We start from the raw sequence: 18,168 nt of genomic DNA, 5'->3' as shown, positions 1-18,168 counted from the left end.
AGGGACATAGCGAGAGCAGGAGCACAAGCAGGGGGAGTGGGAGAGGGAGAAGCAGGTTTCCTGCGGAGCAGGGAACCCGATGTGGGACTCGATCCCAGGACGCTGGGATCATGACTTGAGCCGAAGGCAGACACTTAACGACTGAGCCACCCAGGCGCCCAGTATTCCCTCATTTTCAAGGTTTTGTTTTTGTTTCTGGAAGAGTTTGAGGAGGATTGGTGTTAATTCAGATTTAGTTATTTGAGTCGTCTTTTTTTCTTAGTTAATCTGGCTTAAAGGTTTGTCAGTTCTGTTGATCTTTTGGGAGAATCCACTCTTGATTTTGTTAAAATTTCCCATCGTATTTCTGCTCTCTATTTTGTTATCTCTGCTCCTTTTGCTAGCTTTGGGGTTAGTTCTTCTTTTATAGTTCCTCAAGGTATAACGATAGATTGTTGATTTCAGATCTTTCCCAGTCTTTTAATATAAGTACTTCTGGCTATAAATTTCCCTCCTATCACTGCTTTCTTTGCATCTGATGGTTTTTGGTATGTTGTGTGTTCATTTCCATTTGTCTCAGGGTATTTACAAATTTCTCTTGTGAGTTCTTCTTTGACCCATTGGTTGTTTAAGAGTGTGTGGCTTAATTTCCACTCACAGGGTTGGTTTCTAGTTTCACGCCATTGTGATCAGAAAAGATACCTAGTATGATTTCAGTCTTTGAAGATTTGTTAAGACTTGTTTTGTGCCCTATCTGTAATATGCCATATCCTGTATGTGCACTTGAGAAAAATGTGTTTTCTGCTCTTGTTGGGTCGAGGGTACTGTATGTCTCTTAGGTCTACTTAGTCTATAATGTTGTTCAGGTTTTCCATTTCCTTATTGATCTTCTGTCTGGTTCTGTTGACTTACCTTTTAATAAGATCCTTCTGGTTGTGTTAAGACGAGGCAGGGAGACAAGCAAGAGTTTACAGTGTGAATCCAGGAGGGACGTGACTTGGAGCAAGGCCACTTGGACCGGAGAGGTACTGATGGAGAGGATGAGAAATGGTCAGGCTCTGGGTTGGCAGAGCCAACGGATTTTATTGGCTCTGGGAGTTGGTACTGGGTAAAGGAATTTGCCTGAGGTCCTACAGCTAGTAAGTGGTTGGGCCAGGATTTGGATCCAGGCCTATCTGGCCCCCAATTCTTAGTTCTTAATGAACCATTGCACTTCTCCAAAAGCACTCCCGACCCAGCTGCCTGGACCCCTCCCCCCCTTCTATTCCCAAGGGACGTCCGGGTCTGGGTGCTTGGCAAGCCCCCCTGGCAGGTTCTCAAACACTGGGTTGTAGGCCTGCATCACTGTATCCTGCCTCAGGAGAGCAAAGGAAAGAAGGAGGCAGGTACCTGGGGGCGGGGGGTGGGTAAATGTTCTGAGACCCTGTGGGCTTAATGGCATGTTGCAGAGGAACTCAGCCCCTGGAGTCAGACAAACCTAGGTCTGTCTAAGCCTTGACTCTCCTCACCAGCTGTGTGACCCCGAGCCAATGATCCCACCTCTCTGTGCTTTTGTTTGCTCCTTTGACAAACAGGGATGTGAATGCTGCTGCCTCTCTATTTACCCACAAATATGGTGACAGGAAAGCGTTTTTTCAGCTAAAATAGTCTCCCAATGCAGAAGCCAGATCTTTCAAGCCACTTGTTCCTCTAACCGAAATTTCCCCGGCACCTGTGAGGTACGCGAGCCACAGTGATCAGGCCGAGTGCTCTCCCTCAGGAGGTCCACAGCCTGGTGGGGAGGATGAAATCTGTATCAGTCTGATGGGTGTTAGTAAAGCAGCCACCCTGGGAGCCCTGAAAGCAGGGGAATTTATTCTTCTGAGCCAGCAGTATTTCAGTCGGGACCAGAATAACAGTAAGAAGAGGCCAGGTGAGTGTTGCGGCAGAATGACGCATGCGTCCTGCTGACACTTAGCGCAGGCACCCTCTGCGTGGGGCTCGGTGCTCCGCACACGGTGTGCGTGACCTTGTTCAGTCTTCCTGTAGCCCCTGGAGGCAGGTGCTATTCCTCTATGCCCTTTACCCAGTGAGAAGACTAAGGTTGAGAGAGGTGATGTGATTCGCCTGAGGGAACACAGCTAGAAGCTTAAAGGGGCCACAGGCTACGGCAGCTGGTGCTGAGAGCCAAGAAACCGGCCTAAGTCCAAAGTCCACCGGTAGCTGCTTCCTAGCCGTGTGGCCTTGAGTAGGCCAGTTGGCCTCCCTGAGCCTCAGTTTCCACACCCGTGAATAGGACCAGTTTCACGGCTTTGGCTGGAGAGCTTTCAGACTGAGAAATGCAGCCGGCCAAGCCCAGCTTGGGGGTCGTTCACGGGGAGAGTGCTGACTTGGTCGTGTGGGGCGGGCCCCCATGTGTTGCCCACAGAGTGGGACCTGGGGTGCTCTGAGTTCTGTCTTCCCCTCCAGGAGGCAAGCAGAAGGAAGGGAGAGAGGGGCATGGAGAGCCTGAGATCACTCTCCGATGGGGGCATTGCTGAGCTGGCCCGGCCGAAGCCGAGGCTGAGTGGGCCACGGGGCAGCCAGGAAGCCCATGGAGGGGGTTGGATTCAGAACTGCTCCTGTCACCCCCACATCACAGCCCTGGTGATGTGGAGCTGGGACCAGCATTGGAGGTCATCTCTTCTGATGTCCTCAACCTCAAGGTGGGGAAACTGAGGCCCTAGAAGAGAAATGCTTTGCTAAAGCCCCATAATGACTCTGGGCAGAGTAGGGCCCAGAATCCAGCAAAGCAGAAGGGTATTCAGACCACCAGAGGGTCCCTTCTGTGAGCAGAGAGGCACGGCTGCCCTTTCAGCGCTGGGTCCCCCCTGCTGGGCGCATCAGTGGTGCTCAGAAAATATTTGTTGAGCATGTGAGGATGGTAGGAAGAGCACACAGCTGGGGAGTCAGACTCAGCCTGGAATTCTGTCTCCACTCTCGGCCAGCTCTACTTCTCTAGGCAAGTTGTTTCAGCTCGATGAGCCTCGGTTTTCCAAAACGAGATCACAAACCCAACTGGTAGGTGACTGAACAGGGATTTGAACCCAGGTCTGCTAGGTTCCAGGGTCGATCTGTCAACTGTACCTTTCTGATTCTTCTATTTACTTGTTTCCTTCCTTCCTTCCTTCCTTCCTTCCTTCCTTCCTTCCTTCCTTCCTTCCTTCCTTCTTCCTTCTTTCCGAAAATAGTTACTGGGCACCTGCTATGCACCAGGCACTGTTCTAGTCTCCATGGATATAGCAGTGAACAAGGCAGATGAGACCCTGCCCCCAGGGAATTTATATCCTAGAGCAGGGAGACAGTAAGAAATACAGAGGACAGGGAGAGCGTAAGTACCCAGAAGGAGCTGTAGCAAGGTGTGGATGGGTCTTGTGGGGAGGTAGGGCTTTCTCAGATAATGGGGTCCAGAAAGGAGATGACATTTCGTGGGACACCTGAAAAGAAACCCCACCCATGGAGAGCACCCAAAAAAATAATTCTATAAAATGTGAAGTGTGGAGCTCTGACGGGCTGCAGGCCTGAGGCTTACAGAAGACACGGTGAGGAGGTGTGGAAGGAAAGCAGTTAACCAAACACCCCAGCTGGCCTGAGAAGCTCGGAGGGGGCGACACAGCCCTCTGGGGTGGCCTCACCCTGGGGCGCATTTGGGTCTCCCCGCCCCCCTCCAGCTGCCTCTGCCTTCCAGGTGAAGCAGATCATGGAGGAGGCCGTCACACGCAAGTTTGTCCATGAGGATAGCAGCCACATCATCTCCTTCTGTGGTGAGTCCGTGGCCCGTGGGCCTTGAATGTGGCTTCTTTCTCAGTGGGCTGCCTCAGGGGAGTGGCATCTTGGCAAGCGAGCCTTCTCATGCCACTTTTTTGCTTTGTGACTCCAAAGTTATTTTTTGGATTCCCAAGGAGCTCCGTTAGGGAATTTGGAAATACGGAAAAGTCTAGAGAAGAAATGAGGGGCCTGGCCTCTGCACCCCATGAGGAGTTCATCACTGCTGACGCTGGAGGGACTGACTGCCTTCCCCTCTTGTGGGCTCGGTGCATGGCGACCCACACCCCTAGTGATGCTGGTCTCGTCTCTGACAAACGGGCTCCGCACCCCTTCCTCGCCCTGCCTACAGCTGTTGCCTAAATAAATAAATAAATAAAGGGAGAGGATGAATGGGCTTTAAAAATACAGGGAATTAGGAGCCATCGACCCCTCCTGCGGGATCATGTCCAGCTTGGCTCAGCAAAGGAGGCGGGCCCGGGGCTCGGAGCATGCCTTAGACTTCTCGAACCAGCTGTGCTCACAAAGTTTCCAGAAATAACCACGCTGTCAGGTTCTTAATCGTATTTCTTTCTTTCTTTTTTTTAAAAGATTTTATTTATTTATTTGACAGAGAGCGAGAGAGCACAAGTAGGCAGAGCCAGCAGGCAGAGGGAGAGGGAGAAGCAGGCTCCCCACCGAGCAGGGAGCCTGATGTGGGGCTCGATCCCAGGACTCTGGGATCATGACCTGAGCCGAAGGCAGTCGCTTAACAGACTGAGCCACCCAGGCGCCCCTCTTACCGTCTTTCCACCATGGCTATAGACGCAGGTTTTGCGTGTCCCCAGAGTCAGGATTCAGCGTGTACGTATAAGTGGGGGTGTTTCTTTCTCCCTGGAAACCTTTTTTATTTCGTGACTGGGGTGTCTTGGGAGGAAGGACGTGCTGTAATTTCTCCTCCCAGTCTTGGCCTCCTGGAGAGGCCTGAGCAAGGACACCTGGCCAGCCCTTCAGCTTCGTCCCGATGGCTGGGCGCACCACCCATGGGAGCGCACGCCGAGACCTGGGAGCCTCATGATGTCAGCTCAGCCCCTTTGCAGCCAGGCAGACCTGGGTTCAAGTCCCTTTTCTGCCACTTGTTTGTTGGGTGACCTTGGCAAAATTTTATTTTTTTAGTGAGATATGTTTGTTTAAATTACATATATATGTATATTTATATACTTGTGTGTATGTAAGGGTGCATATATACACACTTACATGTATATGTGTATATATATGTGTATATATATATAAATGTGAATATGGGAATTTATTTACCTATTTTTTTTTCTCTTGGACATCTCTCTTTGTAAAGAAAACGGGCATGTAAAGGCATGCCCATTTCAGAATGTGCGACCATACCTACCCATTAAAGACTTAGAGGAATAGAAAGTGATAAAAATCATGGTAATCGTCTAACTTCAACCACAGTTTTGGGATGAGAGAAGAAATGTGATGGCTCTGAATAAGGCCTGCAGGGTCTCCCTGAGGTGTCTCCAATCCATTGTTCCTTATGAGCTGTTGCCGGAAAGAATCAACCAAGTCTCCAATGCCTAGATAATTAACTTGTTGCAGTATAGACAAATGAAAAGTGTTGTGCATGTAAGCAAAAATGAAGGTGTTTAGGAGATGCTTACCCAGCATATTTTAAGCCCGTGGGCAAATTAGGCAATAGAGTGGACATTCATTCAAAGCCAGGTAATCACTGGGGCACCTGTCTGGCTCAGTCGGTAGAGCACACGACTCTTGATCTCGGGGTTGGGCATGGAGCCTACTTAAAAAAAATTGTAATAGGGGCGCCTGGGTGGCTCAGTCGTTGGGTGTCTGCCTTCGGCTTGGGTCATGATCCCAGGGTCCTGGGATCAAGTCCTGCTTTGAGCTCCCTGCTGGGCGGGAAGCCTGCTTCTCCCTCTCCTGCTCCATCTGCTTGTGTTCCCTCTCTTGCGGTCTCTCTCTCTCTCTGTCAAATAAATAAATAAAATCTAAAAAAAAAATTGTAATTAAAAAAAAAAGGCTAAGTAATTGCTAACAACAACGACGACAACAAAAATACCCCCAAACAAGTAATTGAACCAAAACTTCTCAGTATTTCTCCTCGTGCACAACATGACCCCGGCCACGCTCTTCACCGTGGACTTCTGGCATTTTCCTTGTGTGGAGGGACGGCAGCTAGAACACTCACTTCATGGAGAAATCCCAGGTTTTCCACTGGGATTAGGTAAGGTAAACCTCAACACTGGTCCTACACCAGGCAGATACCCAATAAGAAGTAGCTCTTACAATAGACTCACTTTTCCCATCGACATTGATTATGCTCCTATTACATACCAGAGTGAGTTCCCAGTCTGCTGTGTGAGACAGAAGGCAGGAAAATAGTTAATAGAGGCCTGCTGAAAGTACCAGAAATAGGATTGGGGCCATCAGAATGGCCTACACAGGGACTGTTTCCCAGGAGGGAACACTAAGGCCCAGAGAGGGAAAGCGATTTACCTGAGGTCACACAGCAGGTTAGTGGTAGAGCCCAGGCTACCACCCAGGGGAAACACAGATACTGGAAGATGATGACTGAGTCTTCTCTTCAAATTCTTCATGGAGGCACAGTGTTGTGAGTACACCTTGGGCCCAGGCCTGGGTTTGAATCCTGGTTCTGTCACTTATTTGCCGGGTGGCCCTGGGCAATTCAGTTCACCTCTTAGAGCCTCAGTTTTCACATCTGAAAAATGGGGGTGGTTTTTTCTTTTTCTTCCTTGGCTGTGGCGGAGATAGAATGAGATCCATAATGTCAGCTCTTACCGGGATCACAGTAATGACGTTGATGTGATTCTTTAACCCAGATAAAGCTCGACAGTCCCGTGGTTCCAGTCCCTCGTCCCTCACCGGCAGGAGTAATAGCTAATATTCCTAAAGCACTTACTATGTGCCTGACTTTTCATGAAGTGCTTTCCATGCATTTTTTCCACCTTATTCTTTAAAAAAAAAAGATTTATTTATTTGAGAGAGAGAGCACAGAGGGAGAGTGAGAGGGCTACTGAGCAGGGAGCCCTATGCGGGGCTCGATCCCAGGACCCCGAGATCACGATCTGAGCTGAAGGCAGACGCTTAACTGACTGAGCCACCCAGGTGCCCCTTTCCACCTCATTCTAACAGCAACCTTTTTTTTTAATAAGATTTTTTATTTTATTTATTTGAGATGGAGAGAGAGAGAGGGAGAGCACAAGAGGGGGTAGGGTGAGAGGGAGAAGCAGACTCCCTGCCGAGCAGGGAGCTCGATGTGGGACTCAATCCCAGGACTCCGGGATCATGACCCAAGCCGAAGGCAGACGCTTAACGACTGAGCCACCCAGGCGCCCTAACAGCAACCTTTTAAGACACAGGTTCATACTATCCCTATTTCACAGATGAGGAAACTGAGACACAGGGAGGGGAAGTAGTTGCCCAAGGTCACACAACTGGTTGTGTGGTTCAGATCCACTGGAGAGGACATGAACACGGACAGCCTGACCTTGGGCAGTGAGCACAGGTTAACTGCTAGGCTCTCTTGCTCCCTTTTGAGGGAGCGTAAGGTAAGGAGGCCTATGTGCTTTTCCCTATGAGGCTTTCACGAATTTTGTGATTCTGGGGCCTGCAGTTCTCTGTATGACTGGAGTGCTGAGCTGGGTGCAGGGGAGCGTGGGCAGAGCAGGGCCTGCTGACTGATGGTTGTGTCCCTGCAGCGGCTGTGGAGGCCTGCGTCCTGCATGGGTTGCGGCGGCGGGCGGCTGGCTTTCTGCGTAGCAACAAGATTGCAGCTCTGTTCATGAAAGTGGGCAAGAACTTCCCGCCGGCTGAGGAGCTGAGCCGCAAGGTGCAGGACCTGGAGCAGCTGATCGAGAACGCGTGAGTGCAGAACATGGGGTATGGGCAGGGCACACCTGCGGAGGATGGTCCATGCTCCTCCCTGAGCTGTGCGACAGCCTGCACCTCCTGGCACTCTCTCCAGTCTCCTTTCTGCTCCACAAACCCACCAGACTCTTTCCTACCCTGGGGCCTTTGCACATGCTGTACCCACCACTCGGTTCACATACCTCATCTTCCGTGGCTAGTTCCTTGTCATCATTCAGGCCTTCCCTCAGTTAAGGATAAATTCCAACCCTCACCCCATTTGTCTTTTAGATCATTCCCTCTATTTACTTCCCTCTGGTTATCACCACCTGTATTTACTTGTTCATTTGTTTACTTGGTTCTTGTCTATCTCCCCCACTTGACTCTGAACTCCATGAGAACAGACAACTAAAATCTGTTATTCCCCATTATGTCCCCAGTGCCTGGACAGTGTCCAGCAGCTGGTAAAAGCTTAAGAAATGATTGTTGAGTGAATAAGCGCCCCTTGGGAGCCAGACCCCATTCTGAATGCAGGAAGACAAAAGTTTGATGAAACCAATATGGTCACTGTCTGCATGGATCAGGTGTGACATTGAGGCAACCATTGAAGGGGAGCAGTGACTTCACTCACGTGTCTTAAGGGATGATTGTGTTTACTGGGGGGAGGCTTATGGCCTGAGTGTATGTACATGAGCGCCTTCCACCAGGGTCACCCCCAGAGTCCCGACTGTACAGCCAAAGCCTCCGTCTGGGGCCTGGTCAGGGATGACACATAGGTTTCAGCTCCAATTCGTGCTAGACGCTGCCCCAAAGGACCTTGTTGTAAAAGATTCTGGAGCTGCTGTTAGGTTTTGTGGGAAAGAATGTGTGGATTGATTAGCCATGTCTGTTCTGGGGAAGAGAATAGAGAGAGGCACACGTGCCGTGTTTGCCTTCTCTGCCACGGGTGATCACTTCACTTCACTGGATGGGAAATGGCCTTTGCCTTGCCTTTCAGGCCATGCCAGCCCAGAGCCCCTGGCCAGAACTGCATGATGGGCCAGCCTGTGGCTTTGGCATTGCCAAGTCCCATTTGGAATCTGACTCCTCGGCCACATGGTCTTCAGGTGCCTTCCAATCCACCTGTTAAATTCCCAGGTGTTTGCTGATAACTTCTTAAAGGGATGGATTTCCATGGGCCTTCCATAATATTGGGAGTGACTTTCTAAAGGAGGAATTAGAGATACTCATGCCAGGTGGTAAGGGAGAACCATTCATTCATTGATGCAGTTGCTCATCCATGGCAGATAGAGGGGGGAGAGAAAGAGAGGGGAAGAGAAGAGAAATATCACTGTGAGAATCCGGCTTGCCCATCAGCAGTTTATGAGAGTGTCTGTTTCACTGCATCTTCACACTCGCTGGGTATTATGATTTTTTCCAACTCTTTACCCATTTGCCAGGAGCAGTAAGGGCTCTTGTTGTTTTAGTTGCCATTCCTTCATTTCCTAGAGAGGTTGAACGTTTTGCTGTTTGCATATTGGTCCTGTTGGATTTCCTCTTTTATGAATATTCAACCTCCTTTGCTGGCCTTGAAGGCGAAACCAGATCCAGGGCCTCCAGGAGAATGTGCGGAAGCTGCCGAAGCTACCCAACCTGTCCCCACTCGCCATCAAGCACCTGTGGATTCGCACTGCCTTGTTTGAGAAGGTGCTGGACAAAATTGTGCATTACCTGGTGGAAAACAGCAGGTGAGCCAGAAAGACAAGACGCCTGTGTGTGCTCTGCCGCCGCCTGCCGGCCCTCTTGGGAATTGCAACCTATTGCACAAAGCCGCTTTCTTTTCTCCCCCTTGATGTGCACTTGATTTGAAAGAGATTATATAAAGGCCTTCTGGATGTTTGCCTCTGAATTAGTCTAGTTTAGAACCTTGGGACAATTCAGGTACTTACTGTCAATACAGGATCTTCAGATTTGGAGTGGAGTGTAGGATCTTGCAATCCTAGGCATCTTTCTTCTTCCATGAATTAAGCCTACGGTCTTCTTGCTAACTGTGGCCCTAGAGGAGTCATTTAGCTCCTCTGTCTCTGCTCTCGTTTGGTAAATGGGACAGGGATTGCTGGCCATTCTGAAGAAGAAGTGAGAAGGGGAGTTTTAGTGAGTACACAGCATTTTAGAAATAATGATACCTTTTTACATTTTCTTTTCTAGCTAAGACCAACCTGGTATAAAGGTTTTATAGTATGAGCCCTCTTGGCAAGCATTTACTCATACGTTCATTCATTCATCCAGTAAATATTTAATGAGCTCCTACCATGTGCCAGGCACTAACCTAGATGTTGGGGATACATTGGTCTCAACTGTCATGTTCAAAGCTTGGATGTTATGCTAAGAGCATGGGGGAGCCAGTGAAGAATGAAGAGACTCTTCATGGCCAGTACTCCTTTCCAACCAGAGAGAGAGAAGGAGGGAGGGAGGGAGAATATGAGGGAAATATCTGAGAATCTCCTCGTCTTTTGGTGTGTGAAAGTGCCTGTTTAACCGCATCTTCACATGCAATGGGTATTATGATTATCTTTTATTCTCTGCCTGTTTGCTAGGAAAATATGCGTGAAAGCATAGAGCAAAGTGCTTCTTCTCATGAACCTCATATTGTAGCAGGGAAAACAGGTAACTAGTAACTGGGACAAGATATGATGAGAATTCCAAGCCAGGTGGGTGGTATTTAATCTCCTCTGGGTGGTCAGGGAAAGTGTTCTGGAAGACATAAGTTTCCATTTGAAGGGCATGTAGGCATTACCAGGAAAAGGGGTGTGGGGAAAAGAGTGTTCCCAGCAGAGGGAACAGCAGGTGCAAAGGCCGGGAGGCAGGAGAGGAACTGGAAGAAATCCAGGCCCTGGAGTCCAATTAATCTCTTCATCTTCTAGTAAATTGTGACACATCTTTGCCCTGTGCCCTAGCATGGATTCAGGGCCTCTGTAGTTATTGCCTTTGGCGTATGACCTTGTATTTTCTACTGAATAAGTCAGTCAAAAGGAATTAGCGATTTATTTCAGCTATAATGCCAACCTCTTTCTTCATCAAACTTATTTTTTTAGATTCACATAGAAGTTGTAACATTAGTACAGAGTCTCCTCTACCCTTGGTGATAACATCCTCCGTAACCATAGTACAAGGATCAAAATAGGAGATTGCCATTGGCAAAATACTGTTAACTGAACAACAGAATTTATTTGGATTTCACTAGTTTTTACATACACTCAGTTTTTTTTCTGTATAGTTCTATGGAATTTTAACACACGTATAGTTTTGTATAACCAACACCACAGTCAGGACACAGAACTGTTCCAGCAAAACCTGTCACCCCTAGGGAGCTCCCTTGCACCACCCTTCATGGTCACATCTTGCTCCCAATTCTACCTGCTATTTTTAAAGGCAGTATTCCCAAGGTTTATGATCAGGTAACTGGGCTGAATTTTGGAATGGAAACTGCGTGGCAGAGTGGAAAGTGTCTTGAAGCCTTATCTTCAGATTTGACGCCAAAACGTATAAGCTTGCTGCTGAGCATGTACAAGGGCATGTCAGTTCTGCTTCAGCCAATATTCTGGTGGATCGAAGATTCCTCTGGGGTAAAATTACAATGATATTGCCACCATTTCACAAGAACTTCCTGGTGGCAAAGTCTGTGCTGTTGCTGTACAAGCAGGTCAACATTTAATCCTCCCAACAACCTGGGCAGGTGAGTTTTGTCATTCTTCCCATTTTACAGCTGAGGACACTGAAGCTCAGGGAAGGTAGTCACCTGCCCAGGGACACACAGCGAGGGTGGGAATGGCTGAGCCGGGCGCCCACTCATTCTGTCTCCCTCCCGATGCTGTGTTCTTCACCCCCTGCTGTAGAATGGGAAGAGGCAGGCTGGTTGGATGTAACCGACATTCACCTGCTGTGTGGCCTCCAACAAGTCACTTCCCCTCTCTGAGCCTGAGACCCCTCAGGAGGGTAGAACAAGGTCTTTTCCAACTCTAGAATTCTGTTTCTAGATTGTATGAGTTGACGAAGAATTAGAAGCCACTACACAACAACTCAAACAAAGAAACAAAAAGCAAAAACAGCACAAACATTGTATTGCCCGCATCACAAGTTATTTTGAAGAGCCAGAAGCCAGGGGGCACTCTTGAGCACATTAGGCCAGCAGCATCCACATTAGTTGTCTGGGCAGGAAGTCCTATTAAGACAGCTTTCCGGGGCACACCACAGCTAAAAAGCATCTTGTTGCCTCAGTAACATTAGAAGGGCAGACAACATCCAAGCCCCTAAGCGATTTGCCATCTGAAATGGAAGATGTGGTCGAAGTCAATAGAACCAGCCAGGAGCCACTTTGTAATCATTATTCCTGTTACTCGCATTCAGGCTGTATCATACAGCCATGTATTAAGCAGTTACGGGCCAAACATGGTGCTAAGTGCCTCACATCTGTTGTCTCTCTCAGAAAGCCTTCCAACAGCCTTAGGAGATACACTTTTATTACACCCATTTTATAGATGCAGCATCTGAGGCTCAGAGAGGTGACAAGAGGGAGACCTGCTCTTAACCACCAGGTCAGAGTCCATTGTGCGCCCTCTGCCGGTCGCCATCCAAACCTGCCTGTCCTTTTCTCTTGCTAGTAAGTACTACGAGAAGGAAGCCCTCTTGATGGACCCGGTGGACGGCCCCATCCTTGCGTCTTTGTTGGGTAAGTGGTCCAGTGCTCTGAGCTTCCTCTGGGCCTCTGGGCTCCGCTCACTGGTGCATCATCTCCCTCCAGCCTCCTCCATCAAAACGTACCTGTTCCCTGTCTCTGACTCCCTGGGGTCTGGTGCTGGCCTCTCCTTAGGAGGACCGTGAGGCATACTCACCAGCTGGAGGGGAGAAGCGGTGAAATCGGTGGCCCATCAGCGGGGGGTGGGGGGGTAGATGGGAGGGTGGACTGCCCGGGGCTCTGGATTCCCAGCCCCCGTATGCTCCGCAGTGGGGCCCTGTGCCCTGGAGTACACCAAGATGAAGACTGCGGACCACTTCTGGACTGACCCCTCGGCGGATGAGCTGGTGCAGAGGCATCGCATCCACAGCTCACACCTGCGCCAGGACTCCCCCACCAAGCGTCCGGCCCTCTGTGTGAGTAGGGGTGGGTTGCAGGGCCCTGGGAGGGAGCTGGGCTGGGTTCCAGACTTGGTGTGGAGGTGGGGAATGGAGTGGGGCCCTGAGGGTCAGCCCAGGCCTCATCCTCCACCCCCTCTATCACGGCCAGATCCAGAAGAGGCATTCGAGTGGCAGCATGGATGACCGACCATCCCTCTCTGCCCGTGACTACGTAGAGTCCCTGCATCAGAACTCCCGGGCCACGCTGCTCTATGGCAAGAACAATGTTCTGGTTCAGCCGGTGAGAGAGGTCTTGGGCCCAGATCTTCCATGGGTGGCAGGCAGCGGGGGGGGGGGGGTCTGTCTTCAGGTTACAGAGGAGGAGTTTCCTCTGGCTCCAGGTTGCTCATCCATTCATTCATCCGCCTACCCACATACCTGTCTCTTCATTCACCTACGAGTAGTCCATCTCTGCATCCATTCATCCATGTGACAACATTTCCTTCTATTTATCCATCCAGCCAGCCAACTATTCATCCATCCATCTTTATATCTATCCATTTAGTCATTCACCCATCCATCCATCCATCTACCCATCTTTACATCTATCTATCCATACATCTTTATAGCCATCCATTAATTTATCCATCCATCCACCCCTCTTTACATCTGTCCATTCAGTCATTCATCCATGCATTCATCCATCCACCTACCCACATACCTGTCTCTTCATTCATCTACTAGTACTCCGTCTCTCATCCATTCATCCATATGACATTTCTTTCTACCTACCCATCCATCCATCCATCCATCCACCCACCCATCCATCCATCCATCCATCCATCCATCCATCCATCCATCCACCGATCCATCCATCCATCCACCCATCCATCCATCCACCCATCCATCCATCCATCCATCCACCCACCCATCCATCCATCCATCCATCCATCCACCCATCCATCCATCCATCCATCCATCCACCCATCCATCCATCCATCCATCCATCCACCCATCCATCCATCCATCCATCCACCCATCCATCCATCCATCCACCCATCCATCCATCCATCCATCCATCCACCCATCCATCCATCCATCCATCCATCCATCCATCCATCCACCCACCCATCCATCCATCCATCCACCCATCCATCCATCCATCCATCCATCCATCCATCCATCCATCCATCCATCCACGTATCTATCCACCCATCTTTATATCCATCCATCAACCCATCTTTACATCTGTCTGTTCACCATCCATCTTTATATCCAGCCATTCAGTTATCTATCCATCCATCTACCCATCTTTACTTCCTTCCACCCATCTATCTATCCATTCATCCCTCCGTCCCTCTACCCATCTTTACATGCATCCACCCACCTATCCAACTATTTGTCCATTTATCTTCCAATCCATCTCTCCACTCACCTGTCCACCCAGCTGTCTATCCATCCATTCTCTCTTGTTATCACTCACTCATTCAGCAGATATTTGTACTGAACCTTCTATGAACTAGATGCTTAGGATATCAAGATAAACATCTTCATGGTTAATATTTATGGAGCACTTCCTATGTGTCAGACACCATGCTAAGTGCTTTTAACTGTACTAACTCATTTAAAGCTCACAACAACCATTTGAGGCAAAGAGTCTTATCAAAGGTGATAACACTGAGGTGTGCACAGTGGGGAGGAAGGGGCAAAGTTATGCTTTGAATTCAGGCTGCCCACTGTGAGAGTCTGTATCATTTATCAGTTACCTTCTCTGCCCCAGGACCGGTCCAGGCCCCAGAGATGGGTGGTGAGCAAGGCACATGAAGCCCTGCCCTCAAGCAATAGATATCCCCTTTGCTCTTCCCTTCCTGAGACCACCTGGATCAGTGTGGTATTTGGGCTCGGTTAGGAGGAAACAGAGGGAGAGCTGCTGGCCACTCTAGCTCTGTGGTCACAGTTGCGATCACTGGGTGACTCTGAGCAAGTCACTTCTCCCTCTGAGCCTTAGAATCCTCATCACAGGGGGTACAAGATCCTATCTCCTCAGATCTAAGAAGCTATGAATTTAACACGTCCCATTTTTAAACATAACCATCAGGAAGTAAAAAATGCTATTAGGTTATATAAAATGTTTTCTCACTACTTGGAAATTTTATTTTACACTTTTTAAAAAGTTTTTATTTTATTATATTAGTCACCATACAGTACCTCATTAGTTTTTGATGTGGTGATCCTCGATTGTATTTTACACTTTTTGAAAAAGCTCTTTGAGACTTTATCTGGATATACTTCTTTTTTAAATCATGCATTATACTTGTAACTACACACAAAGGAACATATAATTATTTTAAAAGAGATTTTACTTATTGACAGAGAGAGACAGAAATAGTGGCAGAGAGAGAAAGCACACAAGCAGGGGGAGTGGCAGGCAGAGGGAGAGGGAAAAGCTCCTCGCTGAGCAGGGAACCCTCACGTGGGACTCGATCTTAGGACCCTGGGCTCGTGACCTAAGCGGAAGGCAGATGTTTCACTGACTGAGCCACCCAGGCGCCCCAAGGGAACATGTAATTGACATGTGTTAGTTAAGATAGTCCTAAAATGGGGCACCTGGGTGGCTCAGTCGTTAAGCGTCTGCCTTCGGCTCAGGTCATGATCCCAGGGTGCTGGGATTGAGCCCCGAGTCAGGCTCCTTGCTCAGCGGGGAGCCTGCTTCTCCCTCTCCCTCTGCAGTTGCCCCTGCTTGCGTGTGCACTCTCTCTCCCTCTGTCAAATAAATAAATAATATCTTAAAAAAAAAAACTGAAGTAATGGCATCTGAACAGCTAGGCCTGAGTTTGCATGAGATTGGGCAGTGACCACTATGTCATGATCGTGAGATGCCACTCATTAGGAGACGCATCCCCATTTCAGGTCCATTAAAATGTGAAACCCATTCATGAAATAGTGCTCCATCATGGGGCTGTGGGCATGCGTGGTTAAATGGGGACCATGCATACGATGCCGAGCCATGCTTGGTGCACGCACTAGGTGCTCAGTAAATGTCAGCTGTCTATCTCCATGTGTTGTTTGGGTGAATTTGGTGGAGAAGTTGCCCTCTCTAGGTGTGAGGCTTGACTCCCCTCCCTTACACCCCACTTGGGATAAAGCAGAGTGAGCAGGTGAGAAGTTCTGCAGGCTAGTTGGGAAGACAAAGGGTCAGGCTGCTGGTCAGGGAGTATGGTGTGGGTATTGGGGAGGGGGATTCTGGAAAATTTCTGTGGATGGGATAGAGCTCAGCTGCCCTCTTTTTCTCCCTTAAGACTGGCCAAAATGATGCCAGATAAATGCCTTCTGTGAAGGAGAGGGTGGTGTTGTAGAGGGGTAGAGCCCCTTCCTGATTCTAAAGAGCCGCCAACCCCGCCCTTGCAGCAGGGCCCCTGGACCTTGGTTGAGGGGGGGAGGTGGAAATATGAAAGTGAGGGGAGGCGGGCAGACAGCTTTCATAGCTGGATCTACAGAACCCATCCTGGGGGTTGGTTACAAACTGCTTTGCTTAGCATGGCCGCCTGGAAGGCAGGATCTTCCAAATGGCCATGGCCTTGGAGGGCGTGACCCCAGCCTCTTGGTTCTGATTATGCCTCCTAAGTCAGATGGGCTGGGGTCCGTGATCCCTGTGACTCTGGCGCTTTGACCAAGCCTGCGCCCTCTCTCTGCAGAGGGATGATATGGAGGCTGTGCCAGGGTACCTGTCCCTGCACCAGACAGCTGACGTCATGACCTTGAAATGGACGCCTAACCAGCTGATGAACGGGTCGATGGGGGACCTGGACTATGAGAAGAGGTAGGGTTCTGTGTCCCTCTCCTACCCTTGACATGGGGGAAGTTTGTGCTCTGTCCTTCGTGCCCTGGCCCACTGCTCGGTCTGGTTGTTGCAGCTGCTTGGGTAGCTCATTGGGAGGATCTAGAAACCAGCTAGAAAAATCTTAGGGCATAGGAGTTAGGCAAACCCTGGTCAAAACACCCAGAGGGAGAAATCTTAACAAAGATCTGGGAAGCCTGCCAATGGCAAATATTCCCCCATCTGCAGCCTCCCTTCTCATCGCTCAGTCAAGAAGGGAAGCGGGAGGTGTTGGTTGGTGGGCATCTGGTCCAGGGCTGCTTCTCCCTGTGATATCCTGCAGTCTCTAAGGCCCAGCAAAGGCTTTGGGGTCATGCTCCGAAGAAACTCAGAAACCAGGGATTCCCTGCTGCAACCCCTTCTTCCAGCACAATTAGGGAAGGGCCCTAGAAGGAACACAAGCAGAGGGAAGGCACTGTGCCAAGTGTGGCCAGCCAGATTATTTCAGCTTGAGGAGTCCTGGCAGCTAGATACAAAATAAGGGCTCTTTTCACGGAACAGAAGCAGAACACCATTACCGTGTTCTGTTTCATGTTAGGCTTCAGTGTGAGGAACCTCAGGGCTTGATGTGATTATTGCTGTTCTCTAAGCTGAGCACTTCCTGTGCAGAGGTGGCCATCTGTCTGCAGAGACAGTCAGTGGGAGGTACAGTCCATTGGAGGTACAGTCCGTTTTAGGCTGGGCCACATAACTCAGCTATTGCTAGACTCCAGAGTTTCTGATCAAGGAACTCTCCCCGAGGAACAGTGCGAGGCCGAAATGCCCCTGGCCCGGGACGGTTATTTCAGCCCTATTCATCTTAAACCCTAGCCCTTCCCTGACTTCCCAGCTGAATTTGGATCACACGGAGCCCTGAATCTCCTTCGTAGCATTTGTAAAATCGTGCTCACGTAATACATTGTGCCCACCTATTGCTGTTGCATTCTAGACCTCATTTCCACGAAGGCAAGTAATCTTTAGTCCTCACGTCTTCTGTCCAGCACCTGCCACCCATCCTGGCACGAAGCCAGTGCTCGGATAATCTCTGTGAAACAAAGCAGGGAAGTCAGGGGACCTGGATTCGTTCATCAGATATTAATGGAGCACCTGCAGTGTGCTAGGCGCTGTGCTAAATACCTCGTGACCCAGCAGTTCTACTCTAGGAAGCTGTTAAAAATACGTAAAATGAAAACGGAAGCTCAGCTCTTGCTCCTTCCCAGCTGAGTGATCTTGGACAGTGAGCTTCACCTTCCCGAGCCTCAGTTTGTTCATCTGATGTAAAATGGGGATGTGGTAATGGAACCTCCGTGTACAGGAAAGAGTCCCTTAGAAAATGCAGGTAAAGCTTTTAGGCGGGAGGCTGGAACCTGGAGGCTGTTGGTGTCAAGTTACACAGCTCCAAAGGAACTGGGGCCACAGCTCCTCTTCGTTGGTGTCTGGTGGTAGTTGGAGAGTTGCTTTGTTTATTGGGCGCCCTAGGGTATTCACCATTAACTCTGAATATTCTCTGAACATCTTGCAGATGTGAGCAAAACCCAGTCGCTGTCCAGTTCAGCACCTCTCGGGGAGACAGGAGA

At 49.4% G+C, this 18,168-nt stretch overlaps 1 protein-coding gene across 5 annotated transcripts in view; it reads left to right on the top strand.

Moving 5' to 3' along the window:
- Positions 1-18,168, top strand: part of SGSM1 (small G protein signaling modulator 1) — an 86,701-nt gene that overhangs the window by 26,198 nt on the left and 42,335 nt on the right. For 2 of the 5 annotated variants that reach the window (XM_028124632.2, XM_028124629.2), the window contains exons 3-10: positions 3,686-3,761; positions 5,867-5,998; positions 7,494-7,656; positions 9,216-9,368; positions 12,282-12,349; positions 12,626-12,771; positions 12,905-13,036; positions 16,431-16,555. In XM_028124632.2, coding sequence (XP_027980433.2) covers positions 3,686-3,761; positions 5,867-5,998; positions 7,494-7,656; positions 9,216-9,368; positions 12,282-12,349; positions 12,626-12,771; positions 12,905-13,036; positions 16,431-16,555 — 995 coding nt within the window. The remainder of the gene's footprint in view (positions 1-3,685; positions 3,762-5,866; positions 5,999-7,493; positions 7,657-9,215; positions 9,369-12,281; positions 12,350-12,625; positions 12,772-12,904; positions 13,037-16,430; positions 16,556-18,168) is intronic. The other 3 variants (XM_028124633.2, XM_028124631.2, XM_028124630.2) reach the window with 2 other exon arrangements.

This window comes from Eumetopias jubatus, unplaced genomic scaffold, assembly GCF_037043125.1.
Source record: "Eumetopias jubatus isolate StellerSeaLion01/CBP00866 unplaced genomic scaffold, mEumJub1_p1.0 scaffold_16, whole genome shotgun sequence".
NCBI lineage: Eukaryota > Metazoa > Chordata > Mammalia > Carnivora > Otariidae > Eumetopias > Eumetopias jubatus.
Note: the sequence above shows the minus strand (reverse complement) of the source record. Positions and strands in the feature narration are given on the sequence as shown.